Source organism: Lutra lutra, chromosome 5 (assembly GCF_902655055.1).
Source record: "Lutra lutra chromosome 5, mLutLut1.2, whole genome shotgun sequence".
NCBI lineage: Eukaryota > Metazoa > Chordata > Mammalia > Carnivora > Mustelidae > Lutra > Lutra lutra.
The window spans coordinates 39,715,989-39,730,538 of record NC_062282.1 but is presented as its reverse complement, the minus strand read 5'-3'; the positions used below and the strand labels follow the sequence as shown (position 1 = coordinate 39,730,538).

At 44.4% G+C, this 14,550-nt stretch overlaps 1 protein-coding gene across 3 annotated transcripts; it reads right to left on the bottom strand.

The window, feature by feature from the left end:
- Positions 1–7,061: 7,061 nt before the first annotated feature.
- FST (follistatin) lies at positions 7,062–13,619 on the bottom strand. Of its 3 annotated transcripts, none has more exons than XM_047731168.1 (6): positions 13,186–13,619; positions 11,121–11,312; positions 10,461–10,679; positions 9,904–10,128; positions 9,014–9,241; positions 7,062–8,288 (listed from the first exon to the last, which is right to left on the bottom strand). In XM_047731168.1, the coding sequence occupies exons 1-6, from the start codon at positions 13,268–13,270 to the stop codon at positions 8,206–8,208; spliced, it is 1,032 nt and encodes a 343-aa protein (XP_047587124.1). In that variant the 5' UTR covers positions 13,271–13,619; the 3' UTR covers positions 7,062–8,205. The 3 variants fall into 3 exon arrangements, with proteins under 3 accessions (XP_047587124.1, XP_047587123.1, XP_047587125.1); XM_047731167.1 differs by having other exon boundaries at positions 9,014–9,244; positions 13,186–13,615; XM_047731169.1 differs by lacking the exon at positions 7,062–8,288 and adding an exon at positions 8,295–8,551 and having other exon boundaries at positions 9,014–9,244; positions 13,186–13,616.
- Between the last annotated feature and the right edge of the window lie 931 nt (positions 13,620–14,550).

The following is a 14,550-nucleotide window of genomic DNA, read 5'->3' as shown; positions in this document are numbered from 1 at the left end:
CTCACAACCCTGAGATCCAAAGTCACATGCTCTACCGATTGATCCAGCCAGGTGCCCCTCTATAACCTTATTTTTAAAAAGTTTATGAAGCATATTTATAGGCTCAGGTTAATAAAACCTCTGTAGAGGGAGAAATAAAAAACAATGGAAGGAGGGGAAACTGGGTTTCTCTGTCAGTTAAGCCGCTGCCTTAGGCTCAGGTCATGATCTCAGGATCCTGGGATCAAGCCCCCAGTTGAGTCCTCGGGTTCCTGGGGAGTCTACTTCTTCCCCTCCTTCATATTCATGTGCTCACGCTCTCTCTCTGTGTCAAATAAATAAATTCTTTAAAAACAAAAACAACAACAATGGAGAGAAAGCTGTTAACAGGGAATTTTCAGAGGTGATTGGGAGGGGATGTGGTGGAAAGACAGATATGAAAATGAGATTCTCTGAGATTGGAGGAAAGACAATTAGAAAGTTTATGGAATCAGGGAAACTCATGGCTTATGCTGGCAGGATAAGTTGAGGTAATTCTTTCCTTATGGCAGCCATTTTCTAGTTATGCAGATGAGATAAAATTCACTGAAAGTGAGGAGAGCAGGATTGGACATGTTGTTGGAGCACAGTTGTGAGGGTTTGGAAATGCCATGGAAGGGAATGGGAAAGAAAGTCATATTTTAAATATTGCTAGGGAGTCTAAAGAACCCAGTTTCTGGTTAGATCCCACACTTGTATAGGGGCATCAATTCATACTTTTTCAGGATTTCATTCCTTGCTCAGCAGCATAGGTATAGGTGTGGAGACGGTAGATTTCACTGAGCCGTAGTTAGGATTTTGGCCAGAGGGTGTAGGTAAATGGACAGGAATTCACAGAACCATGGTTTTAGTGAGAGAATCATTGAGGTGTTTGAGGTAGGAAACAATATGAGACTAGGAGGGAATCAAATAGCAGGAAGTTGAAAGAAGGCCCTTTTAGTCTTGGTTCAGAACATTGGGGCATTGTTGTTCCGTTGGATGCATCCCTGGGAGCGTGTCACTTACAACTGTTTCAAGCCTGTGTGTCTATTGAATGTGGTTGTTTAGATCTCCCTGTTCTTAGAAGAGGTGGGCCAGATGAGTAGCCATTTTTGCTTTCTGACCCATGGATAAAACTGAAGCACTACTTGAAGATGATGCAGAAGTCCTAGAAGTTGCCAGCAAGTGTCCTGGAAGGGGAATTGACCCAAAATCGATTTAAGGGAGAACCAGGATTGGAAAGCCACTACTTTTCATTCAAAATTCAAGTCTTGGGCGCCTGGGTGGCTCAGTGGGTTAAGCCTCTGCCTTCGGCTCAGGTCACGATCCCGGGGTCCTGGGATCCAGTTCCACACCAGGCTCTCTGCTCAGCGGGGAACCTGCTTCCCTTCCACCTCTCTGCCTGCCTCTCTGCCTACTTGTGATCTCTGTCAAATAAATAAATAAAATCTTTTAATAAAAAATTCAAGTCTCTAGGGATGCCTGGCTGGCTCAGTAGGTAGAGCATGCAATTTTTGGTCTCGGGGTTGTGAGTTCAAGCTCCATGTTGGGCAAGGAGATTACTTTAAAAAAAAAAAAGAAAAAAAAATCAAGTCTCTTCTTGATAAACTTACCTCTCAGTGCATCTGGCTGAAAGGGATGGCGGAGGCAAGCCTACAACTCCTAGCCAGCCCAGCTTAAGCTTCCCTAGGAAGAGCTCCCTTAATATAGTGGAAGATGAGACTATTAGGGAAAATGTGCCTTGTGCTGTTTCCAGCTCAGTGCCTTTATCACCAGTAGGCATACTCACAACATGAGGCTACATTTTGTGTGAGAATCCTGGCCAGAAGAGGATGGGGAACAAGGCTGAACATGGCTTCCTTGGAGCTCTACCAGAGACCCTCTAGACAAGGATTTTCTGACAGCCTTTAGAACATCAACTAGCCAGGGCTTACTTGGAACTTGAAATAATTCTTGGGCAGTAGTTCTCAAACCCTAGCATGATTACAGATCACCTGAAGAGCTTGTTAAAATGTAGATTCTTTTTTTTTTCTTTTTAAGATTTTATTTATTTATTCATGAGGGACAGAGAAAGAGAGAGAGAGAGAGATAGAAGCAGAGGCAGAAGGAGAAGCAGGCTCCCCGCAGAGCAGGAAGCCAGATGCGGGGCTCGATCTTAGGACCCTGGGATCATGAACTGAGGTGAAGGCAGACGCTCAACAGACTGACTCACCCAGGTGCCCTAAAATGCAGATTCTTGGGCTCTATCCCCCATGAATTTGGTTCAGTGATTCTGGGATGGTGCTTGAGAGCTTGTATTTGTAACAAGTTCCCAAGTACTGTTGCTGCTGTTGGTCCAGGCACTATACCATTTATGTAGAACAAGTTATGTTTGGGAATTTTATTGACTGGGTTCTGGTTCCACATATCCAATGAATAAATTGCCTTAAGTCCATTTCGATTACTTCTCTTGGGTTTCTGATCCTGCAGAAGACTCTACCTTAGGAATTCTAGGTATTGTGGGCCTTTCGAGTAATAACACAATCCTTCTGTTACCTGTTGTCATTAGGCCGTAAACCCACAGCAGTCTAAATAAACGATAGAGACTGGCCTTTATGGGATGTATCATGACCATGAAATTGTCCCATCAATTCTTTTTGGTGCTGAAAAAGATAGCGATCTATCAAGATTTCTTCTTTCAACTAGAACAATATAAGCCCCCCCTCTTCCTCACCAGGACTGTAACTTTTCCTCTAACTTCTTGCTTGCCTCAAATTCTTGAGAAAAGTTTATACTCATTCTCTAGACAGAGACCTGAGTCCTTAGGAAATTAATACAAGAGGCTTTTGGTGGGAGTGTATTTGGCTTCCAACAGTACCAGTTGGTTCCTGGGCCGTATTCTTAAAATAGAAAAATGACCAATTACAGCTCTGCCAGGACTACATTTGGTGTAATCCAGAGAATATGTTTTTAAGTGTCTGAAGGACTCAGCCACAGGAATCTTGATGGTACCAGCCAAGATATCTGAGGTCCAAGGATGGCAAGACCCAGGGACCATTCAGTACTCATGGGGGGATTCCAGCTAAATAGAAGCTGGGATTTGGACATGTCTGGGCAGGTCTGCTGAATATGCAGGACAGGCATGCCTGGAGTCTATTTACATGGCAACTTTTGGCTGAAGAATGACTGTATGCTGATCTGAATGGAAAGTAGAGGGGGAAGAACAGAAATGTGTCTGTCTTGGGACCCAGGTTTTGATAAATCTTCTTTAATAAATGAAGTTATTAATTAAATAATATATCACCCTTTTGTTTCTCAGAATTACACAATTTACATTAAGATTCTTGACAGTTTGAAAATAGTTCACTGCTATCTTAAGGAATCTGTAGTCCTTGTGTGGGAAATCATATCAAAATGGAAGAAGATTGATTTAATTAAGTTGACCATGTGGGATTATATTGGGTGTGTGAGAAAAGGACAAAAGACATATTTTGTGGCTTTGGAAATATTGGTGGATTAGTGAATTTTTAAAAATCTTCATGGGAGGGGCACCTGGGTGGCTCAGTAGTTAAGCATCTGCCTTTGGCTATGGTAGTGATCCCTGGGTCCTGGGATTGAGCCCCGAGTTGGGTTCCCTGCTGGAAGGGGAATCTGCTACTCCCTCTCCAGCTCCCCCTGCTTGTGTTCCCTCTCTCGCTGACTCTCTTTGTCAAATAAATACATAAATAAATAATCTAAATTTTTTTTCACAGGAAATAATATATTTAAACTTGTTATTTTGAATTGTGTGCTCTTGGTATAGCACCTACAATGTTGTGAATTTTGTTAAATATTAACGTGGCTGAAATACTTTAAAATTATATTTACCTTCATTTAGAAACTGTTCACAATTGTGCTTCTGGTCTTGATTGATGCCATTCCTTATTCATTGGCATTTTGTTTTGTTGATGAGCCATAATTCCACCCTTGTTTTTCCTTAATTAATAACAATTATTATAATCTTAGAGGACACTCATTTACAGACTTTTTATTTTATGTTCCAAGCACCCATCTAAGCATTTTACACATCTTATCTCTTTTAAGCCTCACAGAATTGTTATGAGGGAGACAATTTCATGATCCTGACCATATACATGGGGAAACTGAGGCACAGAGAAATTAAATTACTTGTCCAAATAGTATCTAACAAGCAGTGGAGAAAATCAGGGCTTTAGGGGCATTTACAATTTTAGTAATGTTACTAACCACTCCATATTTTAAGATGATTATAGAAAAGAAAAGGCTGTGTCTCAGTTTGGATGTGGTTTAGGTGTCATGAACTCGTTCAGTGCCAACTTTGATTCTTTAAGTAGCCTTGGTAAAGTCATTGGAATTATTTTCCGGAGACTTACGGTTGTACAAATGATTTTTTTTTTAATTCTTTTTTTTTTTTAAGATTTTATTTATTTATTTATTTGACAGACAGAGATGACAAGCAGGCAGAGAGGCAGGCAGAGAGAGAGAGAGGGGAGAAGCAGGCTCCCTGCTGAGCAGAGAGCCCGATGCAGGGCTCGATCCCAGGACCCTGGGATCATGACCTGAGCAGAAGGCAGAGGCTTTAACCCACTGAGCCACCCAGGCGCCCAGGCGCCCCTATACAAATGATTTTTTAAATGACTCTGATATTTCAGTTGCTTTCCTAGAGAATGGGAGAAGCAGTCTACTGTGTACCTCTCCTTGATAAGGACGTTTCAGATTTTTAAACTTATTCGGATATAATTTCAAACTTACAGACAAGTTGCAAAAATAAAGGCAGCATTAAAAATACCCATGCAGGGGCACCTGGGTGGCTCAGTGGATTAAAGCCTCTGCCTTCGGCTCAGGTCATGGTCTCAGGGTCTTGGGATTGAGCCCCACATTGAGCTTTCTGCTCAGCGGGGAGCCTGCTTCCTCCTCTCTCCCTGTCTGCTTCTCTAACTACTTGTAATCTCTATCAAATAAATAAATAAAATCTTAAAAAAAAAACCCATATATCCTTTTACTCAAATTCACTTATTGTTAACATTTTACTCTAATTCTTTTATCATTTGTGTGCTTTCTCAGAATATGTATGGGGAAAAAAGTGGTAATGTTATATATTTTTCCTATATCCTTTAAGGGTAAGTTACATATTTTTTTGGCTTCTCCCTGTAATACCTTAGTCTGTATTTCCTAAGTACAAGGGTAGTCTCTTTTGTGACCACGTTACAGTAATAAATTTCAGTAAATTCAACATTGATTCAATACTTTAATCTATGGACAGTATTCTAATTTGTCAATTGGCTCATTAATGTTATTTATAACATTTTCCTTCTTGGGTACAGGATGCAGTCTAAGGCCACTTACTGCCTTTAGCTGTCACATTTGAGAATAATTCCAATTATGCCAGATTTTATTTCTGCTATAGTCTAGAAGCCATACCCATACAGTATGTAAAAATCTTAATTTAGGTGGACATCTCATGAAGATTAGACTTCTGATAGATTTTTTTCATTACTACTTGATATCTTATAATTTCTGATGATTAGGATGTAGTATTCTAGCTCCTAGCAGTTGTTTCTATTATATTGTTTCTATTATATTGTACGCCTAAGTGAATTAGACTTTTTTTTAGAGACTTTTTGAATCATAGTTGAACTTCTAACAATAGCCTAATGATGTTGATCTAATTTTAATTTTAGGAGAGACTTCTATTTTTTGGTTCTAATTAATTGAATACAGAATTATTGGAAAAGTAGGGAACTCCGAGAAGGAAAATGAGGTACTGTCTAGTATGTAAGAGGAATGATTGATGTTGACAAATATTAAATAAAAATTTTTAAATAAATAATCAGGATGTTGTTTAAAAGGCAAGCTGTTGATTTTACCACTCCCTCTTGCTAAGACACCCATGGGTCCCTGTTAAATCTGACATTTTTACTCTGGTTGTCAATGGCAGCTTTAAAATGTCTGTAGCATCCCAGGACAAAGTCACAAATCACCTCCAGGAAGGGCTGTGAAACTCTATCTGCCGGTTCTTTCCTTTCCCAAGAGCCCGTCCCTAGTGGCACACCAGTAGCTTCTGGGCACTGGCGAAGTTATGACCCTTGTCTTCCCCAGGGTTCGTGGCAGTCTGTCTTCTGCAACTCCGTTCACCTTTCTCGGGGAAGCTGGGGCTGAAGGCTAACAAACTCTATGGGTACCCAATCATTAATTAAACTCCCTTCCCGAGAGACCCCTCTGCCTCCACCAAATTTGGTGACCACAGTTGAGAGCCAAGAGTCCCCTACAGTCATTTTTAATAGTTGTATTAGAGAGGGTTTTCAGAAAAGGGACAAAATTTTAAAAAGATCTTGGGTCATGGTTTTTGAAAGATTTTATCTAATGGTTGAGCAACGTTGGCAATATTGACTGTTCTTTGCTCTTTTCTCCCACATTCCCAGTCCTCACTTCTTTGCATATTGACATTCCCTTGATATTTTTAATATACTTAGGCTATGAATTAGCACTCAATGAATTGAACATTTGTATTCTCTAGTTCTGCATTACTATGTATTACAGAGACTAGGTTCAATAGTGTGACTTGGCTCTAATGTAACCTACAAAATATTGACACACATTCTCTAGTGTTATTACATAATCCCTATGAACGATGGAAGTCATTGTGGAAATCCAGTCTGCCCCTAGAATTCCAACACTGTAATGCTTATTTCTGTAGTTGATATTCTGATTTCTAGAATGTGTTTGCTTGTCAAGTATTGGTCTATATTCACTTTTCCTTTGGTGTGCTTTGTTTTTTAAAGATCAAAGATCCATTTTATTTTCATGGAGGAAGATAAGGGTTCCCCTGGCTATGGAGAGGAGCTTACAAAAGAACTAAGATGATGGTGTTTTAAGGTATGCAAAGGTCCTGCAAAGGGGTGGCTGGACCTCAGATCCTTTTATTTTCAGACTCCACTGAAGTGATTTATAATTTACCTGACTTTGGAGCTTCTATTGTCCTGGCTCACTGAATTTTTCAGCAAATGTATCATAAACACTTAACTCAAAAGCCCAAACAACTTCCACATCATCAACAAGTGAGACCATTGGCTTTTTAAAATTTTTTTTATTTTTTCACTCATCATTTATTTACAAATACACATTATAACTTTTATATACATTGCACATTTACATGGTAGAAAAGTACAAAACTATATATTTAAATGAATTTATATTTAACTTGCCATGTTTGAAAATATAAAATTGCATCAGAAAAAAGTATTATGAAAAGCAAGAAACTTGAACTGATAAAGCTTTGATATAACTTTTAGTGACACATTGTTTGAAAAAGAACTTATTGAAGAGGTACAGCAGACTAGCTTAAAGGAAACACCTAACAAAAGGTTGAATGTATAGCATTCCCTTCCTTCAATCTCCAGATACCCATATCACTCAATTTCTTTGGATTTGTAACATCTTAAAAGTATATTATGAAAATTCTAACATTACTATCACCCTTTCTCTCACAAATCATGACAAGAGAACTGAACTAGGAGTTTCCTCAAAGATGTATCCTCTGTACCTTCTACTTGAGTCAGTTATAATGCCTTTTGGTCAGTCAAGATTCCTTGTAAACAAAACCCGAGGGATCATGTATGTACAGAACAGGCAGCAGAAAATCCAATAAATAAACATGACAGAAACTGACATGCAAGTTTGTTAAAGTGGAAAAGATTCTAACAACGGTGAGATGAGGGGAGACAGATGAGTGAGTGAAGAGTAAGGAATGGACTTAAATGGTTTACAAGGAAAAAAAAAAAAAGCTTTTACTTTACAAGCAAGAGACCTCACAATAAATAACAACTGCTCTTCCTTTCACGAATAAATTTCTTCAAAAACAAGGTGTACAGTCAACCAGACATTTTATGTATAAATTATAAAACATGACACAGTATAAATAAATGTCTACAAGTCTCAACTATGGGCCTCATCCAGTAGACCTCACAATGACTGCCTCTCCATGTCCAATGAGTAACAAGGTGGCCTGGGAGAGTGCTCTAGGACAAAGTTCTTTATGTATAGTTTTCCCCCCAAATAAATAAGCATACACTTATTTACAGTATGGACAATATATTTTTTTTCTTTTTTCTTCCCCCCCCATTTTTTTTTCTTTTTTCTTTCTTTCTTTCTTTCTTTTTTTTTTTTTTTTTTTGCCAAAGGCTATGTCAACACTGAACATTGGTGGAGGGTTTACCACTCTAGAATGGAAGATATAGGAAAGCTGTAGTCCTGGTCTTCATCATCTTCTTCTTCCTCGGTATCTTCCGAAATGGCTAGATGGGGGAATACAGGGGAGCTGTTGTTTAAATACGGACAACAACAGCGCAGAAGCAGCTCAGTGTATGTTTTCAAAGCCCTCTGATACAGCCATATTACAGCGTTGCATTTTTATGTGACTTGCAGTGAGATGCTTTGGTTTTGGCATCTGCTGTTATGCAATAAGTTTAAAATAATTTTTGTTTTAAACATAATCTATGAAGTCAAAAACTGCAGAAAGTTCTGAAGAATCAATGGCTCAGGTTTTACGGGCAGATTCCTGAAATTAGATAAAAAGCGCTCTTGTGTTCTAGGTATAACTGCTTTGGGTCCTTAATTCAGAGTTAGTAGAGGCAACTGCAAAAGCAGCAGCCCATGTGTGACCATATAAAGCTGTCTTTGAAAAAGAAAAAAAAAAAAACTTTTGAAGCAGTTAGTTTAGATTCAAGTGTTAATAAAGCAAACGGCAAAGCACATTACTAAAGCAAAAGAATTAGGGGCAAATGACTAGAAGTAAATTTTTCGAGGCAAGCCCGTTGATAATCATTGGACAAGTTCTAAAGCCAGGGAACATTCCAGGGAATTTTTCTGTGGACCACTGAATTCCTGGTGAAATTTAGCAGTTACCTAATTTAAACAGAAATGGGCTTCTATTGGAAGGTTTTCGTGCTTTTTAGGTCTCCGTTCCCTAGGGCTTGCCTGGGAAAGCCTCAAATTGTAGCAAGGTTAAAATTGCACTTACAGTTGCAAGATCCGGAGTGTTTTACTTCCAGCAGCACACCTGAGGAGCAGGCAGCTTCCTTCATGGCACACTCGCTGGCGTAAGTGGCATTGTCGCTGGCACACACAGGCTCCTCAGACTTACTCTCAGGGCACAGCTCATCGCAGAGGGAACACCGGCCTCTGCCAACCTTGAAATCCCATAAACACTTTTTTCCACCGGTGCACTGGATATCTTCACAGGACTTTGCTTCTAGGATATATATAATACGCCTGTGATGAGTAAATTGATTTCCACTTTTCCCCATTTCTTCCTTTCTTTAGTCCTCTGTCAATAAATGTAAACTCACTAATAGGATAATGGAGATATTATGCAAAAATGCTTGACTATAAAATTGAAACTCGAATGCACACGTTTCCTACGTACCACATTAGTACATGAAAATGGTATTTTTGGGGAACAGGTTATCACAGTATTCTGAAATTAAATATATATTTTATTATTTCCCACAAGTGGAATCTTTTGAAAAATAAAGAATTCCATCAGTTATTAGAATCTGGTAACAGATTTTAGGAACTGTTAAGCAATTATTTCTTGCTTCCAGCAAGTCTAGCACCTAAAATATGTGTAAAATTAAGTGAGTTCTAAGTTTTCTAGGACAGAAAATTGTTTCCTGTTTCTTGCTGGCCTTTCAACATATATGCCAGTGCTTCTGGAAGATAACGGTTTCCCTGAGGAATGCTGTGATTACAACAGTTTACCCAAACTGGACCGTATTTCTCTCTCTGGTGAAACTATGCATTATGGAGAGGCTTTGGGCTTATTTATTGATTAACTCCACAGTTTTAACTCTACAACTAGCCTTTCTGATCCTATTTCCATTTTTTTCTTCCTTAATCCAGGATACCTACTGATACACTTTCCCTCATAGGCTAATCCAATCGATCTGCCCAGGAGGCAGGTAGCCTTTCTCAGGTGACAGGCACTGGAGTAGGTCACTCCATCGTTCCCACAGAGATACTGTTCAGAGGAGGTGGGCTCTGGGCAAATCCGGTTACATGTCACACAGTAGGCATTATTAGTCTGGTCTACCACACACGTGGAGCTGCCTGGACAGAAAACATCCCGACATGTCTCTGAAATAAAGAGGGAAACATACATCAATGACAGGTACTTCCTGGCCCTTAGGCTGTGAGATTTTGGTATCATCAAGGAAATCATAAAAGGGAAGCACCCCGCTTTTCAAAAAAGCACTTTGGGAACCTTGTGGATTTCAAGAGAAAATCAATGACTCTAGGTCGATCCTCTCAGTGTTCTTAAGAAGTCTTTGGAATATAAAAAAGGGTTACTTTATTTTGCATCATCATTACTGTTCGGCTCTTAGTGGGGACTATACCGTCCCCCAGGAGTCTTCCAGTGGGTCGGCCTCAGGTGGAAAGCTGGAGGAGGGGAGCCAGAGAGGACCTACTTTTACATTTGCCCTGGTACTGGACTTCCAGTTCCGGCTGCTCTTTACATCTGGCCTTGAGGAGCGCACACTCGTTGCGGTAGGTTTTCCCGTCCAGCCCACACACTGGGCCCTTCCAGGTGATGTTGGAACAATCTGGGGCACAGACGCAACGGGGTTTGTTCTTTTTGTTCATTCGGCATTTTTTGCCCGGGCCGCAGTCCACGTTCTCGCAGGTCTCTACGAGGTGGAAAGAGGCATGGATCAAAACCAGGGCCAGGCAGTATGCAAGTCAGCAAGGAGGGGTGCGAAGGCCTTGTACCATCCTGTGGCCAAGAGTTCGAACAGGAGGGGTCCAGCTCTCTCCTAAAAGTTGAGGAGGGGGTGGAGGCCTGGGGGACAGTGGTCTGCATCCTATTCCCAAATCTTTCTCAAATAGGGAGAGTGTGCTGGCTTCACCACCACACTTGGCTAGTAAGTCCAGGAATGTGTGGCAACGGTGTTTTGCCTGTAGTGTGTAACAGGCGAGATTCAACCAGAAAGGCTTCCAGGGGCTGGGGGAAGATAAAGGCAACCCAGGAACAAAACTCTCCTAGTCCCTAACCCCAGCTGGGCAATGGAGAAGATGAGGATAAGACGCCCTCTACTGAGGGCCTGCAAACTGGGGAGGAAGAGTCCTACCTTTACAGGGGATGCAGTTGGGGGCGCCCCCGTTGAAAATCATCCACTTGAAGAGCGTGTTGTCATTTACATCCTCCTCCGTCCACGAGGTGCTGAGGCGGCCCGTGCTGCAGCACTCCTCCTTGCTCAGTTCTGTCTTGTATAGGACCTGGCAGCGGCCGTTCTTTGCTTGGCGGAGCCAGCAATTCCCAGCTGCGAGGAGACAGGGGTGGGAGGTGGGTGAGAGAGAGGCAGAGTAAGGGGGAGGGAGGCGGCGAGCAAGCGAGGGAAGGAGACCCAGCGGGGATGGGGAGGGAGTGAGTGTGGAGGAGTAGAGGGAGACGGGAGAGAAAATAAATCGAAGGGAGTGAAGAGGTGGGGGAAGAGAGGGGGGGAAAAGCCGGTTGAAGAGGTGGGAGGTGGGTGAGGGGGAAGCAAGGCGAGAACGTGAAGCCAGAGCGCCCCAGCCATATCAATGTCAGTTACCAGTGACCCAGACACAACACGTGCAGCTTGCATTGACTTTTACTAGACTGTTTACTTTTATTCGTCCCATTTCATAACCTGCAGCGACTCGAAGAGCAGATTAAAGAACCTGACAAAAACAGGGTGCGACGGATGTTTTTACATGTCGGTTTCATGTAGGCGGTACGGGTATTATTTGTGACAGGGGTTAAGAAAGTAGGAGAACTTGAGAGAGAGGGAGAAAGGAAGAGAAAGAGAGACCGACACAGACACACACACAACAGGAACAGATCAAGCAAAAAGCACTGGAGAAAAATGAAAGCAAAAAAGCAACTGGGCCCTGCCCGGAGCTGCCCCGTGCGGCCTCGAGGCGCAGCCCGCCCGCCAGCCCGCCCGGCCCGTTTTGCAATCCGCCAGACCCAGAGGACGCCCGCGGCCACCGCGATCTTTCGAAATCTCCGAGGGCTGCTTTCCCCGGCGCCCACGTCCGCGGCACCCAGGCAGCGCCTCGCCCCGAAAGGCGGGTAACTCCAGAGTAGTGCGGTGCCGACGGCGAGGGGGCAGTGCCCAGGGGGACAGTTTACAACACACTCAAAACGTTAACGCTAAAGCAAGCAAAGTTACAGGTCTCCAGGAAAGTGTAGGGAAAAAAGAAAAGGGGTTGGCTTCCTACTATTTCACAGTAACACACACACCTATCTCATACCTACCGAGAAATCTTTACAAGTAATTTTCCCTCCTTCCTTTCCCTTTTCATGTTAGGATTTTAGTCAGGAAGACTCCTTATGAATCATCTATATAATCTGAACAATAATTGGACCGCAAGCTGCTATTATAATTATTTAAAAAATTGTGCCCAAAGACTAATTGAAATAAATTTAATTAAAAAACCCCCAAACTTTAGAAATTTGCTCTTCATGCATCCCAGAATTTAAATAAGTTGTGAGCTCCTCGCTGTTCTACATAAAGTTAGTCGGAGGAATGAGACACAGAAAAAAAAAACTGTAAACTACTCAAAACACTCCGGGGTAAATTTTTTTTTTTTTTTTTTTGCGGGGTTGGGGGGAGGGGGTTGGAAGAAGCATCCACTAGGCAGAAAGTTACCCTTCCCTCTAAAATTTTCAGAACCCACATCTCCAAGTTTGGGCAAAGTTGCTGAAACCACGTCCCCCAGCCACCAAAGAAATTTCAGTATCTCCCCCCATCCCCCAGTCATTTTTTAAAGTATCCAAAAGATGAAGGAGGGAAAGAGGTTAGGTTGTAAATGGATCGACTTAAATCTCCAGGCTACTGATGCTTGTCCCCTTCTTCAGAGCCAAAACAGGGGAGATAACATCTAAACTCATTATGTCCAGAACTTGGAGCATCTAACCTAACTACTGAGAGAGATTCGAGCTTACTCCCTTTCCTTTTAAAGGATAACCGCGCTTCTAACTCGGCTGGCAGTCCTGAAGTGTCTGTCACTGCCTTCAGTTTTCCCACTCCGCTCCATCCTGGAGTCGCTAAGTTGGTCCAACATCTTCCGAGAGCGGCGTTGCTTAGACCAGACTCCGTGCAGACGACAGAAAAGTACAAACCCCTGCCTGCAGCCGAGCCTCCCAGCGCATCCCCCCTCGCTTACCCTGGGCGCTGCGGTCCTCCATGAACTGGCAGAGCAGCAGCAGCAGGAGGCAAAGCCCGCCGGGCTGGTGCCTGGGACCGGCCATCCTGGGGGCAGACGCGGGGCGAGGAGCGCGGCGGCGCGGGGAGCGGGCGCGGCGGCGGGTGGCTCGGACGAGCGGCGCGCGTCGCAAAGGCGAGCGGCGGAGGGCGCAGCGATCCCGGCGCAGCCCCGCGCTCGCCGCCGGCCGCCCGCGCGATTCAATGGACGTCAGAAGCCGGGCGCAGCCGCGCTTTAAATCTAGACGGGGGTCTCCGCGGTTTGCGGTGGGCGGTCTCCCAGTGTGTGGGGCAGTGGGAGGGCGGCCGCGAGCAAGGGTGTGCGCGGCTCCTTGGGGGTGGGGAGCTTTTAAAAGTTCAGTGTGAATCAGGTGACATTTCCCACCTTCTGGAAACCCTTCCCAATTATCTGTTGGAGGTGCCCGAAATCAAAGCGACAGGAGGGGAATCGCCGAGTTCTTATTTGCGTAGGAGGGAGAGGGAGGGGGAAGGCGGAGGGGCGGGGGATGGGGGCGACGCTTCGGGGGTGGGGAGTGGGGAAGAACACCCACTTCAAGTCCTGCACGCCGCCGCTCGCAGGCAACGCCGGCGCGCCCGGGGTGGCGGGTGTGTGTGTGTGTGTGTGTGTGTGTGTGTGTGAGTGTGAGAGGGGGGCGCGCTGGGGGCGCTGGAGGAGGCGGCGGCGGGCGGAGCGGGTGGGGAGGGGGGAACCCGGTAGTTTGTCTCTGCTCCGCGGCTCCTCGGCTCCAGAAAGACTTTGCAAACGCCCCGAGAGCCCGGAGCTGCTGAAATAGCCCGCTGGCGGTCTGCTCGGAGCGCGCCGGCCCCGCCGCTTCGCCGGGGCGCGCGGCAGATTTAGGCCCCCGCAGCCCCGGCGCGGGACCGGCGAGGTTTTGTGTCTGGGTCTCTGCTCGCCTGACTTCGCGGCCGCCCCCAACCCAGAGCTGGGGCTGTGAACCGCAGCCCCGGCGCCTTCCACCTTGGCTGGGAGGGGCTGAGACGCGGCCCTCGGTCTCGACGAGTCACAAGCAAAAAAAAAAATGTTTAACACCTCAGGCCCAGCCCTGCCCCCCACCCCCCGTCACAGTCTCGCCCTCTCCCTTTCTTTTCTCCCCTTTCACTTCGCGGCGTCTGGAGTCGGAGCCCAGAGCTGGGGCGCCGACGTAGGCGGTCTGCCCCCCCCTCCCCGGCTCGGAGGCTCCCCAGTTTCTGTCCTGTGTGTCTCTGTCTCTCCCAGTCTCCTCGGCTCTCGCGCGCTCTCTCTCTCCCTCTTTCTCGGTTCGCGGAATAAAAAAGATTGCAACATCGATAATGAACTTCTGTAGCC